The following is a 15353-nucleotide window of genomic DNA, read 5'->3' on the forward strand; positions in this document are numbered from 1 at the left end:
TCCTCTACCACAGTGGCAAAGGTGAACCGGCTTATACTTGAGTCAATAAGCTTTCCCACATTTTTGTAGGGAAATTAGGTGCCTCGGCTTATATTTGGGTCGACTTATACTCGAGTATATGCGGTAGTTTAAATTACACCTCTCTGTTTGCTCTGATCTCATCGGTTATCAGCACCACCATTGCAGCAGATACAGCTTGAATGTTCTAAAACCTGCCCATTAAAAATGTAAAGATGCATTTAACCTAAATTGTAATTTGGTCCAGATACTCAGTAATGAGGAGCCTCTGAGTCTTGAGACTGCACTCCCAAGAGGAGCTAGAAGTTCCAAAGTTGCATTTTTATGTTGTGGTTAAACTAAAAAAAAAAAAAAAAATGCCCGGAAGGCAAAAATTAGCTGAGTTGTCTAAATGAATTCTTCCACTTCCAGATGCAGTAAACGTCCAAAACAAATATACTATGCTATGAACATCAACTCAGGTGTATGGATACCTTTGAGAAAATGAACCGTATCAACATATATAAGCAAGGCATAGCTAAGGTGTCAGAGAAAGCGAAGGAAGCAGGGTGAAGGAGATGTAGAAATGCATATGTGAAATAAAGCAGAGTGGCTTATGTGCACAATTCAGCCAATGAAGGCTGAATACTAGGCCCAGAGGGCAAGAAAGAGCTGAAAAGGTTAAAACCATGTTCAAGACTGCAGTTTGAAACTTAGGGAATAGGTGTATGGCTAGGTGCCAGTGTTCCCTGGCTCTGAAAGGAACACCATCCAAGGAATGGAAATTCAGTTCTCCAGGGGTAAACCCAGAAGCATAACAGGGCAAGAGTAAAACCAGAGATCTCCTGAGCATAAGCATTTAAGCTTTTAAGGGATTACTACTTCAACATAAGGGGGGAAATAACAAACTCCCAAGTTTGTCATTATTCCTCCCTGCCCTTGCTTTTCCTTGGGTTTGAATATCTGAAACATCTTTATATCCAAGCTGTTGTTCCTTGCACTTGGTTAATATGCTAAAAATCCTCTCTGCAAGAAGAATGCGCTTCCATATGCAAGGGGGAGGGGTGAGGTTTTTGTTTTTTTACCAGTTTCCACCCACACACTATAGTCCAGTGTCTTGCATCACATTCTGTTCCGGAGGGTTCCTTGCCTTATGGAGCAGCTTTTCAATGGGTTTGGAAGACAATAATGTGGGAGGAACTAGTCAGCCCTCCCGCCAACAATGCAATATGGAAGTCCCTTCTGCTCACACATTGGATCTTTGCGTCCGATCTGTTAAAAATTGTGTTCTTGGGCTTTGTGTTTTCTTTATTCGTGTGTACCGGTATTTTTGTTTCAGAGTGATGCTAGTGTTTTGAAAGCAGGCTTGTCTTTTGATTCTTGCATATCGATAACCAAAATCTGGCCTGAATTTTTATGTGCTCTGTGTTGTTCTTCCAACAAAATAGGTTAACATCAACATCTTTGAGAGGATGATAACTGGGAAAGAGAGCTACAATCACAGTTCTGAAGTTTGTAGATTGACTTCTGTGTAGGGCATGCTCCAGTCTATACAGATACCATCTGGTTAGGTTGTTAAATAACTTCTTAGACTACTGAAAGGTTGTTTTAGAAAATATCGACCTCTCTAAGATAGTAGAATTAATTTGCTTTGTGCACATTATACCATCATAACATTAAGACAATCCAATGGGTGGGAACCTGTTACCTTTTCTCTTCCAATGTTTGTACCTTTGGGTTCTGCTTTATCCTCATCACCATTCTTTGAATTCAAGCAACAATTAAGATGTCTCCAGGCACTGCAGTTGTGTGGAGAGGTTGCGGCTCCTGTAAGCCATCCAGGAAGGTTGATCATTGCTATTCATCTCCACAAAACTTTTATGCATATGTATTTCCTAATCCTTCTGTATATTTCAAAGTCCCTGCTTTAGCAGTGCCTTAGCATTATACCTCCTGTGGGCCTTAACTCTCTGTTCCATTCATCTGTCTTTTCCTCATACCTAGCTCTTTCACTCAATTTATAGAGCCAATTTTCCTTCAAGCCTTTTTTCAACACCCAATGAAATTTTATTGATGCCTTTCCTGAGCTTTCCTGGCCTCATACTGTCCTTCTTTCCACCTGATATTGCCCTCACCCCCCAAAAAAATAATCCAGCCTGAGCTTGCTGTTTATTCCTGTTTTATCCATTTCTACCTAATTCAAGACAAAGGCAGTCTTATGTCTATGTTTTGAATAACATGTATCGAGCTGTTGGCACTGCTCTGGGATAGGGCCTTCTCTGTGGTGGCATTCCATTTAAGGAATTTGCTCCTGGATCAAATCCCCTAGTGCCCATCTGATTACTTTTGTAAGTCACCTTGGAGGCCCTGGGCCAGATTCAACTAACCCTGTGTGTTAGCAGAAGCCAGCACAATGGGGCTTTCCCCACCCCACCCCCAAATCTGCTCTTTAGGTTCAAGAGAACCTTCACAGCAGTGCACAGAGGGGAAACAAGGGAGATCGTTCCATCTGGCAATCAGAAACACTTGTACTAATGCAATGATCAAATCAACTCCACCTTCTATGACCGAAGGTTGGACAAATTATATTTTTAATTAACGTTAGGTTATAGTGGTGGTACTTGAATTGTTCACAATTTATTCAAATTTTGGGCCATTTATTTATGATGCTGAGAGCAGCTTGCATATGGTTCCCAAGCGTCTCGTCCCCCCCCCCCCACCTTAGAAAGGCAGACCTGCTTAGCTTCAGCGCTGGATAAGATAACAGCAACACTTCCTTAAGTCAATACTGATTTGCCTCCCCACTCCCTTTCAAAGAAAACCTCTGATAATACAGTAGTGTCTGCTTTTATATGCAGCACAAAAGCTTGCTGCTATTTCTTTGGAAATTTTACTGCATTTTTCTGCTTCCCCATTCTTACCATGCACATTACCTGGAATACCAATTTGACCAGGTAGCTGTGCTACAAGATGGACACCTGGCATTCAGTTTGATTCAGGACTCCTTGTGTAATTAGCTGTGTAATGCTGTCAGCTAAAAGCAATCAACACTGGCTGCAGATTTGCAAGTGAATGGTTGCAGCTGAGAGAGATTCCTCTGAGTTTCCTCCTTTAGCAATGTAAGGCCTAGCTGGATACTTCTGAAGAGATGAGCAAGCAACAGGAGGTATATGACTGTTTGAAGACTCATACTTAAATAGGATTGAATTTCATATATTGAAACCTAAATTTCGTTGGTTTTTTTAAGTAAAATATCCTGTATGTAAGCTGTTCTCTGGGCTTGCTTCATTCAGAAATGAACTGAGATAATGTTTGCATTGCAGCTGTATATAAATTGCACTAGTTGCAAGGGAGACTGCTGAGTTTCACAAGTGGCTGTGAATATCGTCATTATTCATTTGCGATGTATCCTTGAAAAGTCGAGTATTGCAATATGCATTTAGGTAGTGTTAAATTAATTTTATTGTTCTCTTTTGGCATAGGCAAAAGTATTTCTATATTGTACAGTCAATCTTTGTGCCTCGATTAAGGAGGTAATAGCTTTATCCTTCTCATTTATTGCTGGAAATATCTCTTCAGCTGTTTCTTCGTGCAAAGAATTGAGGAGTTTTTTTGGAGGAGACATGGGCTGTTTTTGAGGCAGCAGATAATTGTCTAAATTACTCTGTTTGAGACCTGGAGACCCTATGTCAGTTTCCATATCAGGACATCTGGGTCTTTTAGTTCCTCTCATTACTAGATTCTTCTTAGATCAGTGAGGCCAAACTTCTGAGTAGAATACTAGGGTTCCAAGTCACAATCTCAATCGGTCTTAAGTGGTCTGCAGCAAAGGTTTAAGTTGTGAGATAATAAGAGATACATGAAAGTCAGGAGGAATTTAAGGCTGAGTCCAATTAGGGCACTCCTTTGAAGTAATTCTTCCTCTCCTCACTCAGTTTGTTGAAAATAATTTGAAGGTTGGGGGGTCGAAGGACTTAGAAATGGTGAAGGAGTTTATGGGTTGATAGCTTTGAGAGTTGAAAGGCTTGAGTTTTTAAAAGTTAAAGTTAAAAGAAGTTAAGGTTAAAGTCCTTAAAAGTTCTTGGAATGAGTTGACGCGAGGAGTCAACAGGAAGCCCGGGCGGGAATGCCAGGTAGGTTACTTCATTAAGATTAAATCACGGTACCGGGGCAGTCAAAGTATTCAAAAAGTATTCAAAAATACAACAGCTTCACCTTTGATTTAGAAGGGTAAAGAGGCTAAAAGAAACAGAAGGGGAGGACCAACAACAAAGGCTTATAGTTGAAGATTTCTTTGAGCTCCGATAAGAGCGTCTTACCTCAGTGCCATCTTTAGACTAAAGGATGTTGAGAGACAAAATATTGTGGCAGCAGTAAATAAAATTTGCTCTCCCATATTCTGTGATTTAAATATCCTAGATAGCCGGGTCAACTATGTTACTAAACTAATAATACCAGCCCAACGTAGGGCATTTACTATATTTTTTGCTCCATAAGACGCACTTTTTTCCTCCTAAAAAGTAAGGGGAAATACCTGTGCGTCTTATGGAGCGAATGGTGGTCCCTGGGGCTGAATTGCCCAGGGGCCAAAAGCAGATTGTGCTTTTTATTTTACAAAGAGAAAAGGGAGTGTTGAAAGGACCCCGCTCAGCAGCTGATCAGCAAGAGATCGGGAGAGAGATAAGAGTCCCGGCTCCCTTTCAGCCCCGCCCTCCTTTGTTGAATGTGCTGCAGAGGGAGGTTGTTTGTTTCCCCAGGACATGTGACTGGCTGATTAGATTATCTGACTGGAAACAGTAGAAACAGCTCCCTTAAGATTTTTCAGAAATGTGAGTTAAACCACATAAAAATGGGGCTTTTCCTCTTTGCTTTTCCCCCTTTGCAAAAAAGCTGCAAAACCTTTAGCTGATCCTCAAAAAAAGAGCCTTTGCCTTTGCAAAAACAGCTGCAAAACTATTAGCTGGTCCTCCAAAAAGCCAGGGCTTTTCCCTTTGCAAAAAAGCTGCAAAACTTTTAGCTGATCCTCAAAAAACAAACAAAACAAACCCAGGGCTTTTAGAGGAGGAAAACCAGAAAAATGTTTTTTTTTTTTTCTTGTTTCCTCCTCTAAAAATGAGGTGCGCCCTATGGTCCGGTGCGTCCTATGGAGCGAAAAATACGGTATGTTGGCCCAACTGAATATCTTTCCCTCGGCATTTGTCAGGGGTAGATATCAGAATATTCCCAGAAACAAGAGATACTGCAGATGTTCCCTGAATGTCCCGGACACTGTAGGGCATATTCTCTTTTATTGTCCACTACACAGTACGCTGCGTGACCGCGTGTTGTCCCCCCTTTTGGACGGTTTGAAACCGCAGCATGGTGGAAGTGTTGGATTCTGTCTCTCTGACATTGACCAAGGGGTGACTGTGGGGGTAGCTGAGTTTTTGGCAGCAGTGCTTCAAGGAGTACTTTAACAGGAGGAAATTTTAGATTTTATTAATACACACATACAATCAGCCTATGTGTTTAATTGTTGTTTATTTGTGTATATATATTTTAAAGTTCCTGTATGTGATTCTTTCTCTCGCAATTTTACATGTAAATGCCTAATAAAGGTTTGATAAGTGCTATTGTACAGTATAGAAGATTAAATTAGGAGGCTGTGATTTATATGTTTGTTTATTATTTTGTCCATCTTTTATTAACAGCCACGTGTTTTGTTTTTTGTTTTGTTCTGTTTTGTTCTGTTTTGTTCTGTTTCGTTTAAGTTTGTTTTGGGATTTGATTCTGGAACAACAACAAAAAGGAGTAACACACTTCCCTCTTGTCTTTTGTTTTTCAGGTCCTTGAGCAGTATGAAAGAGAAGGCTTTAATTTCTTAGCAAAGGTTTTTAATTCCTCACATTCCTTCTTGGAAGATCTCACAGGTCTGACTCTGTTGCATCAGGAGACCCAAGCTGCTGAGGTAAGATGCTTCGAAGTGGATCGGTTGTTATAGGAGCAGCTTTTGTGAATAAAATGCTTTTATATATATGTGTGTGTGTGTGTGTGTTCACATAAAGGTAATGGGACCCCTGAACATTAGGTCCAGTCGTGTCCGACTGGGGTTGCGGCGCTCATCCCGTTTTACTGGCCGAGGGAGCCAGTGTATAGCTTCCGGGTCATGTGGCCAGCATGACTAAGCCGCTTCTGGTGAATCAGAGCACCACACGGAAACACCGTTTACCTTCCCGCCGGGGCGGTACCTATTTATCTACTTGCACTTTGACGTGCTTTCGAACTGCTAGGTGGGCAGTTCACATACATACACCTATTACTCAAAAACTCTTATGCTGGTCTGTGTATGTGTGTAACACCAACCATGAGAATTAAGTAGCAGTTGCTGTTCCACAACAAGAGTTCCTTTACAATCGTAAGGAAAATACAATGGAGGAAGGTTGTTTCTTTGATCACTTGGATGCAAGCTTCCCAGAAACATGTAGTTGGCCCAGTATTGGAAATGGAATGGTGAAGCTGACAGATCCTTAGTCTGGCATTGCTTGGAATATCAAGCCAGGTAAAAAATGAAGAAGGGAATGAGGGCAAGTATCAGCATTGAATCCTATCTGGGTGCTAGGCCCATGGCAGCTGCTTAAGAATGCCAGGTGGCAACACTGGCCTGGTGTAGTTGCTGCAGTTTTATTATTAGACATAGCATTTGACTTTGCTGTTGGCCATTATAAACTTCATTTTTTTTGGTATGATTTTATAAAGCTCTTTTCAACTGCGGATTAATGTTGAAGTCTGACATTTTTTGTAACAGGAAATTGGTTTGAAGTTATGACCAGAGAACAGTTATTAGAGTGCAATTTATCTCCTCAAAATATGGATAACCACAACTTTTTCCACTGTTGCATGACTCAAGAACTACTTTGTCTATTTAGCTTCAAAATGTGCTGTGGAAGAAGTATTATTTCCCCTGAGAAAAGAGATGGGTCAAGTATCAGCCGGTTAGTTTCTTTAGATGTTTCTGGAGGCATTGCTACTACAATCAGCCAGTGTGATGTAGTGGTTAGAGTGTTGGACTAGGCCCTGGGAGATCTAGGTTTATACCCCACTTGACCACGAAGCTCACTGGTTGACCTGGGGCTGAGAGAATGTGACAGGAGAAACATACCCCACAGGGTTGTTGTGAGGATTAAATGGGGAGGGGGGAACCATGTACCCCACCTTAGAGAAAGCTAGGGTAGAAATTTAAGAATAAATAAAATGGATAAACAGTAAAAGGACAAGGGTAGCACTCTGCTAGAAACAGCTGTTCTCTCATCAGAGCCAATGAAATAGCCCTGCTTCCATCTCTATTCTAGCCTGATGGAATGGCTGCTGTTAGGTGAAAAATCAGTGGAGGGACCAGCTTGACGGAGCTGGTCTTCCTAGCAGAGCTAGTGAAATGGCGCTCCAGCCCTCCTCCTTTGGAAATGGGTAGTAAAAAAGAAACAACAAAGGAAATAGACGAAGAGTTATCTGAATCACAGATGTAGAATTCACTGTGTAGATTCAGCATTACAGATACACCATGATCAAGCAACTTATTGTAAACTAGGCATGCCTCTTGATTTACAAGGTTGCTGCCTGCTCAATTTTTTTAGCCAACTCTGCAAGGCATTCCCCTTATTCATCGTGAGCTACTCTAACAATTAAAGTGAAAAACAATATCCTGCCTACTTACAGAGGAGCTCTGGATCAGCATTACATATTTGCATAACTTTTGATTAGGCTGCATGCAAAAACTTGAAATGGCAGTTTATTCATTGACTAAGTAAAACAAGCAAGGGTTGTTGCTAACATAGCCATTCATGCAAGGACTTCTGCTTGTTCAGTGTAACCTCTCCACCCGCTCCGCCCTGCCCCCCACATCTTCTTTCAGAGGATTGGGGGATTGAGGGGACAGATTTGGGGAGTATGTAAAGAAAGAAGAGGGAGGGGAAGTTATGCTATGCAAGGAGAACTTGTACAAATGGAAGGCCACAACCCCAGAAGTTTATATTAGGGGTTTAGAAATGACAAGGTATCCTAAAAATGCCAGTAAATATGTCTTCCTCTCACATCTGGTTTTAATCCGGCAGGAAGTCATTCCAAAAAAAAAAAAAAAGCTAGAGAATTTCATTGTATCTTCATCATGGCTTTATAATGCAATAGCTGTTGAGGTCAACTCCCACTTCATCCCAAGTGGCCTTGTTTGCATTGAAAGCTGTTCACTTGGAGAACTTCTGCTTGCTCCCAATTCTTAGCTGATGTGGCTGGTCTGTCTCCATATATACCTGGGGTTTATAGCTAGTTCAGAGAGAAAGCATATTAATAGTCTCAAGTCAGAATGCTGAAAATGATTGTATTTCCTCTGTGCTAAAACCCTCATCTTTCTGCTAATGGCAGCTTATTTAGTTTATTATAGTATCCTCTTCTTTGGCCCTTCCCTCCAACCGCTTCTTCTTAGTAAACTAAAGAACAAAACAAGAAAACTTGCAAACTCTCTGGAATGAATAAATTAATTTAAACTGTTCGGAACAGTAATTGAGAGTAAGCTGCTTGAAATCTGTTTCTGGAAAAGTGATTAGAAAGTTTCTTGTATTTTCCTTCTAGTAAAACGTCTATTCTGCAAGGTGTGGTGTGTGCAGCAGGGAATGTGTTTCAGTGCCCATATAATCAATACTGTATATGGTATATTGCAACTATTTACCATTGAGTTTCATTTTGAATTTTCATTGCACTTCACTATAATACAATCTTGCTAATGCAGGCACCTACCACCCCCACCTGGATTCCTTTGAAATTTGATCATGATACATCCTTGTCAGTAGAGCTGCAGTTCATTTTCATCCAATTCAATAGGATTGTAGTTTCCTCGTAAGTGATAATCAGATCAGAATGTCTGTGGCAAAGGTGCCATATATAATTTTACTAGCAAGAGGGGGCAATTGCCCTCATCTCCTGCCTGTGGGCATTCCATAGACCAGTGTTTTTCAACTACTGTTCCGCGGCACACTAGTGTGCCGCGAGATGTTGCCTGGTGTGCCGTGGGAAAAATTGAAAAATTACTTTATATATAGTCAATATAGGCACAGAGTTAATTTTTTTAACATTTTCTAATGGTGGTGTGCCTCGTGATTTTTTTCATGAAACAAGTGTGCCTTTGCCCAAAAAAGGTTGAAAAACACTGCCATAGACATCTGGTTGGCTTTTGGGGGAACAGAATGCTGGACTGGATAGGCCTTTGGTCTGATTCTGCAGGATTGTTCTTAACATCTTTATGCTTGTCTTACAATTGATATGATAAATATACTGGTACCAGCCTTTCTATTTCTTATCAAATTACATGAATGCAAGTGAAATTTTGAGTTTTCGAAAAGAAAATTGGTTCTACTGAAGGACTGCACAGACAGAAGGTATGTAATGCTCTGAAATCAGCTGCACTTAGTATTAACTTGATGAATTTACTTCTAGAGTGCTTGATTCATTTTAGAGCATCCTTTCTCTTTGTTCCTTGTCCACTCTGTTCGCATAGAATATTGTTTTCATTTTAGATCAAGTGAGAAGCTCTTGCCATCACAAATAGTGCTGTTTGTAGATTCTTACCCTGTTAAATGAAACATTGTGCCAATTTTTTTACTGTGATTATTTTGGCCAAGAGATTTTAAATCACCAGGAAGAGATGGTTCTAGACACTAGAAATAATTGGCAGTAATAGCAAGGATAGATAAGCTTACTTGATCAGTTGAAGCATTTAACAGATCAGTTTTTGTAACAGAGCAATTACTGAAGGATGGTGAGACAAGACAACACCAATAGCCAATGTGTTCTGAATCTCAGCTTTTTGTCACAGGGAAAAATGAAGACAGATTCTTCCCCTTTCCTCAGTTAAAAGTATTCATGTAATTTTGGAACTTTAGTAGCTTTATTTAATCTTTAGAACATACACAGCACCCAAAGATTAAGGGTCATAACCAATCCCTAGTCATTCTGACCCATTATAATCAATTGATTAAGTCTACTCTGAGCATTGGATACCACTGTCTAAGTAATTCCTTGCACTGGGTTTTGAACATAAATATATTTGAGAGGTCTTTGCATCGCACACTCTGTTCCTGGTTTTCATATCTTTTCACCTCTTCATTCAGAACTTTTAATTTGTTTTCAGTGGCAGAAGATGTCGAAAATATTAATTGACTCACTGCCTACTGAAATATTACAATAAATGCTGCTGGCCTTTTTGCCAAGTTAAAGCTTAGAAACACTTTCTTTCCCTCCGGTATACTTGTAATAGTTCTGATTTGTCTGTGCCTCCAGTATTGTTTCACTTGTCAGTAAATGAAATGATCTGTTGCAGGCTATGGAATGGATTCAGAGACTCCAATACATGAGTGGAATGCATTTTTTGGCTCAGATTTTCTTCCCAAATTGCAGTCCTGTTGTGTGGTGTTATGCAGAGTCTCCCAATCATCTAAAATGGTTTTGGGGTGGGCAGGTAGCATAGGAGGAAAGTGGCACCTCCCTTCCCCATGCAGGGTGTCTGTCATTTTATGCTTGAAAATGTTTTGTATTCAATCTGTAGTAGAGAGCTTCATTTATTATGATGCAATATTAAGAGAGAAAACTCAGAAGTATCTTAGAAGGAATTAAATTGTTTGTAGGTTTCAACTTGGCAGAAAGGCCAGCAGCATTTATTGCAATATTTCAGAACACAGTGAATTAATTAACATTTTCAACAATGTGCATATTTCTCCCCTTGCCCAGAGGGATTTTTGGATCCAAGCTTTTGTGATCAAATTCTTACTAAAAACTTGACTAGAACTATAGTTTAGAAAGGTAAAGTACTCTAGTACTTACCGGTAGGCTGTGGAGTCAGATTCAAAATGTCATACATCTGTTTTGCTCTAGGGTTGAAATTATTGAGAGATGCTTTGTGCCCTTCCTTATTTCTGTCACTTTGGTATGTTGTTTATTCTTTTGAATAATATTTCTTACCTCTACAACACTGTTACTTAAACAATTGGCTTTGCCTGCCCCCCTCCCCCATGCTCCGTTGCCTCATCAGTGTGTGATTAAAATGCATGTGGTCCACATGTTCAGGTGTCTCTACTTTTTTAAGAGGCCTTCATATACATGGAAAATTAGCATGTCATTGGGGGGAAAGTGTTCTAGCTTAGTCTGTCTTCTGATGTGTATTTTCAGCGCAGAGAAACTTCTAATATGCAATCTGCGCTAAGACTTTTTAAAGAAAGTAAGGAATGTTAATTGAAAATATGTGAAAAATAAATATCACATCTGCAATTTGTCAATCATGGCTATTTTTTAAAAGAACCACAACAAATCCCTACCCGCCCACCTTTCAACTATATCAGACATGGCCTCCTCTCTGAAATTTATGTTTGCATTTTTAAGAGTTACATTGTTTTTGCAGTAGTAGCAATAGTTTAGCTTACCGGTAGTTTAGTTAATTTGGTCTACAGACCATAAACATCAGATACAGAACTCAGTTATCAAGACAACCACAACATGCCTGCACACAGATTGTGCATTTTAAAATAAATAAATAAAAAATAACAAAAATATAACAAAATCCACTATCAACAATAATTTAAATACTGACAGCGTTGATTCAGAACTCTGATCTTCCCTTTAACAATTGTGTTCTAGGTTTGATTGCTACAGGAAGTAATGTGGCTGTTGTTTCTTGGAAACTTAGGTTTGGAGTCAGTCATTAAAACTGAAATTTAAGGGAAGGAATCATAGGAAATCTGCATTTAAAAATGCCCTTGAAGAATTCAGGCTCTTCATACTAGCAAAGTTATGAGTTTTCATGCACCTTTCAGAACACAAAACTATTACGTCTGTGGACAGCTCACCTCATATATATTGTGTAATTATTATACCTGCTATATGTTGTGAGCAGTTGCCAGTTGTAGCATACGTACTGCTTTCCAGTCTTGCATGTAAAAAGTGAAGGAGTAATAAATGGCACTTTTAAAGAGCTGTAAATTCCTTGCAATTTTGTTCCTTAGTTGTGAAGCACCCTACAGGGATATGGTTTTAACCTCTTTCTGTGTCTTGGCTCTATGAAAGTGGATTGCAGTTACGAAAAAGTGACTAATCTGTATGCGAGGGCCTGCCCACATTTCTAAACCTGAGAGCTGCGTACCCAAATCCCGGTAGCCCCTTACCTTGCCATTCTTTCCTTCGGGACAGACCTCTGCTTGATGCCCTCCTTACTACATTTTTCTCTGCAACAGGAGCCAGACTTTTGCCTCACTGAGCCCAGTATCTTGTCCCTTGGGGCTCACATGTTGCACTGTTGATTCTTTCCTCTGGAAAATCTCTGTTTGAACTGGAGGCAGCCAGTCGTTTTTATGAAAGCTGAAATAATCTAGACTAGGGAGGCATCTGTTCTCATGGGGCCCATTTTCTTTTTGTCCCACTGTCGCCTCTCTCCAGATAAGAGTTGCAGGTTTTTGAATCTATTTTGAAACTAGCAAAACTGAGATGTGAACAGACCACGAGTACTGATTTACCATCCAAACCACCTTCAACTCTCCAACCGTACTTTCCTATCCTACAAAGCGCTTGCTCAATGCTGTTTCTATTTACTTTGTTGACCAGCCCAACCCACTCATGGTTTTAAAAGCAGTGTGACTCAATCACAGCTTTGCCAAGCTGGGCTACATACTGTGAGTGCTGTCATTTTGAGACATGGGTATCTGTATTTATCTCGTTCTTCAGTTTTGCCTGTATACTAAATATTTGTACCAATCACTGCCACCTCTTGTTGACTCTGAATAAAGACCATTTTAATCTCTTATTATCTTACATTTTCTTGACTCTGCAATCAATTCAGAAAACCCACTAAACAATTCCTTATCAAGCAAGGTACAAAAGTTTCCTAATGTCCTCCTATTGTACTTGAAACAAATATAATTCTGAGGCTTTGTCTTTAATTTTTATACACAAGAAGCTTGTAAGTCCAAAGAATGCTAGTTTCATATGGTGTGTAGTTCAAAAGTTATTTTAAAACCCCTGCAGGCATTATGTATGTTGTGGGTTCATTCCCAGGAAATTAGCCCTTCTGGAATAAACAAACAATGGATATGGAGAATCTAAAACCCTTTGTACAGTCTCAAACCACCATGCAGTGCTGTTAATTGTATTTCCTCCCTTCCTCCTAGGTCACTTGTATCCTAGACATATAACCCCACGTCTAAGATATAAAACAGCTAACTAATCACAAGGGGGTAATTGGTCAGGAAAAAAAATCTCTTGCAAGCGTAATGAAACATAAGCTTTAACAATCACATTTCGGATAATGTAACTATGGCATGTGATGGTAGAACTGAATTGGAAAATTATAGAGATGATGCTGCAAGAAGCATGAAGCAATAGCATTCTTATCCCTTCACGTTTTAGAACGGTAAAAATAAAATGTCTTTTAAAGATGGAATGTAGTTTTACCGGGAGTATTTTATTATGTTGCAGGAAACAGTACCTGCTTCTTACATTATGATTCTATGCAAGCTTCCACGTACATTGAAAAGAGTAATAAAGTACTATAAAATTATAAAAGCTGATCAATAATGGTTGGTTTCTAGCTTTTGCAAATGGTTTTGAGTGCCTGTTTGAACTGAACGTTTACACTGCCAGCTCCATGTTCCACTGTCCTGGCCCACCCCAGCTAAGGCAGACACACATCTTAGAGTCATGTCTTATCGACAAAAGAAGCACTTAAAGCAAATCTCAAGGTGCTTCAGATGCTCATGAACACACACTTCTAGCCACTAGGCAGCTGTCCCTCAGATCTGCACTCTGTGGAGCAGTTGCAGCAATGGTGAGCCCCTGCCCTCTGCCAGCTTACCGGTATATGTCCTCTTGGGACAGGTTGTTGCTGTTCTTCCCGCTTCAAGCCCCTCCTGGTTGTAGGAGACAGCGGGGCAGAGGAAGGTGGGGAGTCTAGTTACCCATCTGTTGCCAGAACAGCCCCTTCTTCTTCTGCCCCATCCTGTGTGCCCTCCTCCTTCTCGGACTGCCCCGGCTCTTCTCCCTAACTCTGCCCCACATTCTTCAGAGCCCTGCCAGTCCCTGACAGGCACCTTACAAAAGTACATGAGCTCATTGAGCCAGTGTCAGCTTGTCTATAAGAATCAACATGATGGAGCCCACCTTCATACTCCACCCCCATAACTTCTCACTCTCATGGGAGACAACTGCTAGCTGCAGGTGCTTCTCTGTCCTGTTTCAAAGAAGATAGAGAGACTCGTTTTAGATTAAAATGTGAACCACTATATGCATGTGCCTAGTGTTTCTTGGCATTCAAGCATATGCCCAGCATTTTCAGAACTAGTTTTACTCTTGTTCGCATAGCCCAGGCATCCCCAACCATCGGCCCTCCAGATGTTTTGGATCACAGTTCCCATCATCCCTGACCACTGGTCTTGTTATCTAGGGATCATGGGAGTTGTAGGCCAAAACATCTGGAGGGTCACAGGTTGGGGGTGCCTGGCATAGCCCGATACGACTTGAAAAACCCCTCCTTTCTTAGTCACCTACTTGTTTGCCTGAAAAATTGTGTAGAAGGTACATTTGCCAAAAGGAGTCATTCGGTCTGGATGGCGTTGGACCCAAAGGAGTGCATGCAGACATTGCATGAAATGGAGAGCATTCTTACTGCTGGTCTCTAAAGATTGGCTGCTAGTGGAGAAGGGAGGCAGGCTTGGTGTTAGTATAAGCCTCCTAGAAAGAGGTCTAAGAGTGCTAGAGAAAAAGGCAGGTGAACTTGTGTACCCTGCGTAAGTTGTGAGTACTGAGAAGACTAGACAGGTGCTGTAGTCTAAAACCTTTTGGAAGCATCAGCCATTGGGGATCAGAAATGTTGGACAAAGGAGTCGTACCTTGGAAGTCAAACAGAATCCATTCCAGAAGTCCATTGCACTTCCAAAATGTTCAATAACCAAAGTGCAACTTCTGATGGCTGCAGGAAGGTCCTGCAGCCAATCAGAAGCCGTGGAAGCCCCATCGGCTTCCAAAAATAGTTCTCAAACCAGGACAATCACTTCTGGGTTTGTGGCATTCGGGAGCCGAAACGTTCGAGAACTAGGCTGTTCGAAAACCAAGGTATGACTATAGTTCTCTAGTTGTTGTAAAATGTTCTGAAAAACTTAGATTACTTCCTTTATGCTTTTCTGGTCATAATAATTTTTTTCATCAACCATATTGTGGCTCTTACATTTTTAACTGTTTGAAGTGTTTTGGGGATCACTGATTTTAAAGCTATGTAAGTTAGGCATTTTTATTTGCCTGCAAGCAAAATCAATAAATCTTTTGAGTAGTTTTGAATTTCAGAATATCGACCA

At 40.5% G+C, this 15353-nt stretch overlaps 1 protein-coding gene across 2 annotated transcripts in view; it reads left to right on the forward strand.

Moving 5' to 3' along the window:
- The window catches only part of ATG7 (autophagy related 7), an 89266-nt gene that overhangs the window by 36895 nt on the left and 37018 nt on the right, over positions 1-15353 (forward strand). For both annotated transcript variants that reach the window (XM_033140776.1, XM_033140775.1), the window contains exon 17: positions 5822-5944. In XM_033140776.1, coding sequence (XP_032996667.1) covers positions 5822-5944 — 123 coding nt within the window. The remainder of the gene's footprint in view (positions 1-5821; positions 5945-15353) is intronic.

Source organism: Lacerta agilis, chromosome 2 (assembly GCF_009819535.1).
Source record: "Lacerta agilis isolate rLacAgi1 chromosome 2, rLacAgi1.pri, whole genome shotgun sequence".
Classification (NCBI taxonomy): domain Eukaryota; kingdom Metazoa; phylum Chordata; class Lepidosauria; order Squamata; family Lacertidae; genus Lacerta; species Lacerta agilis.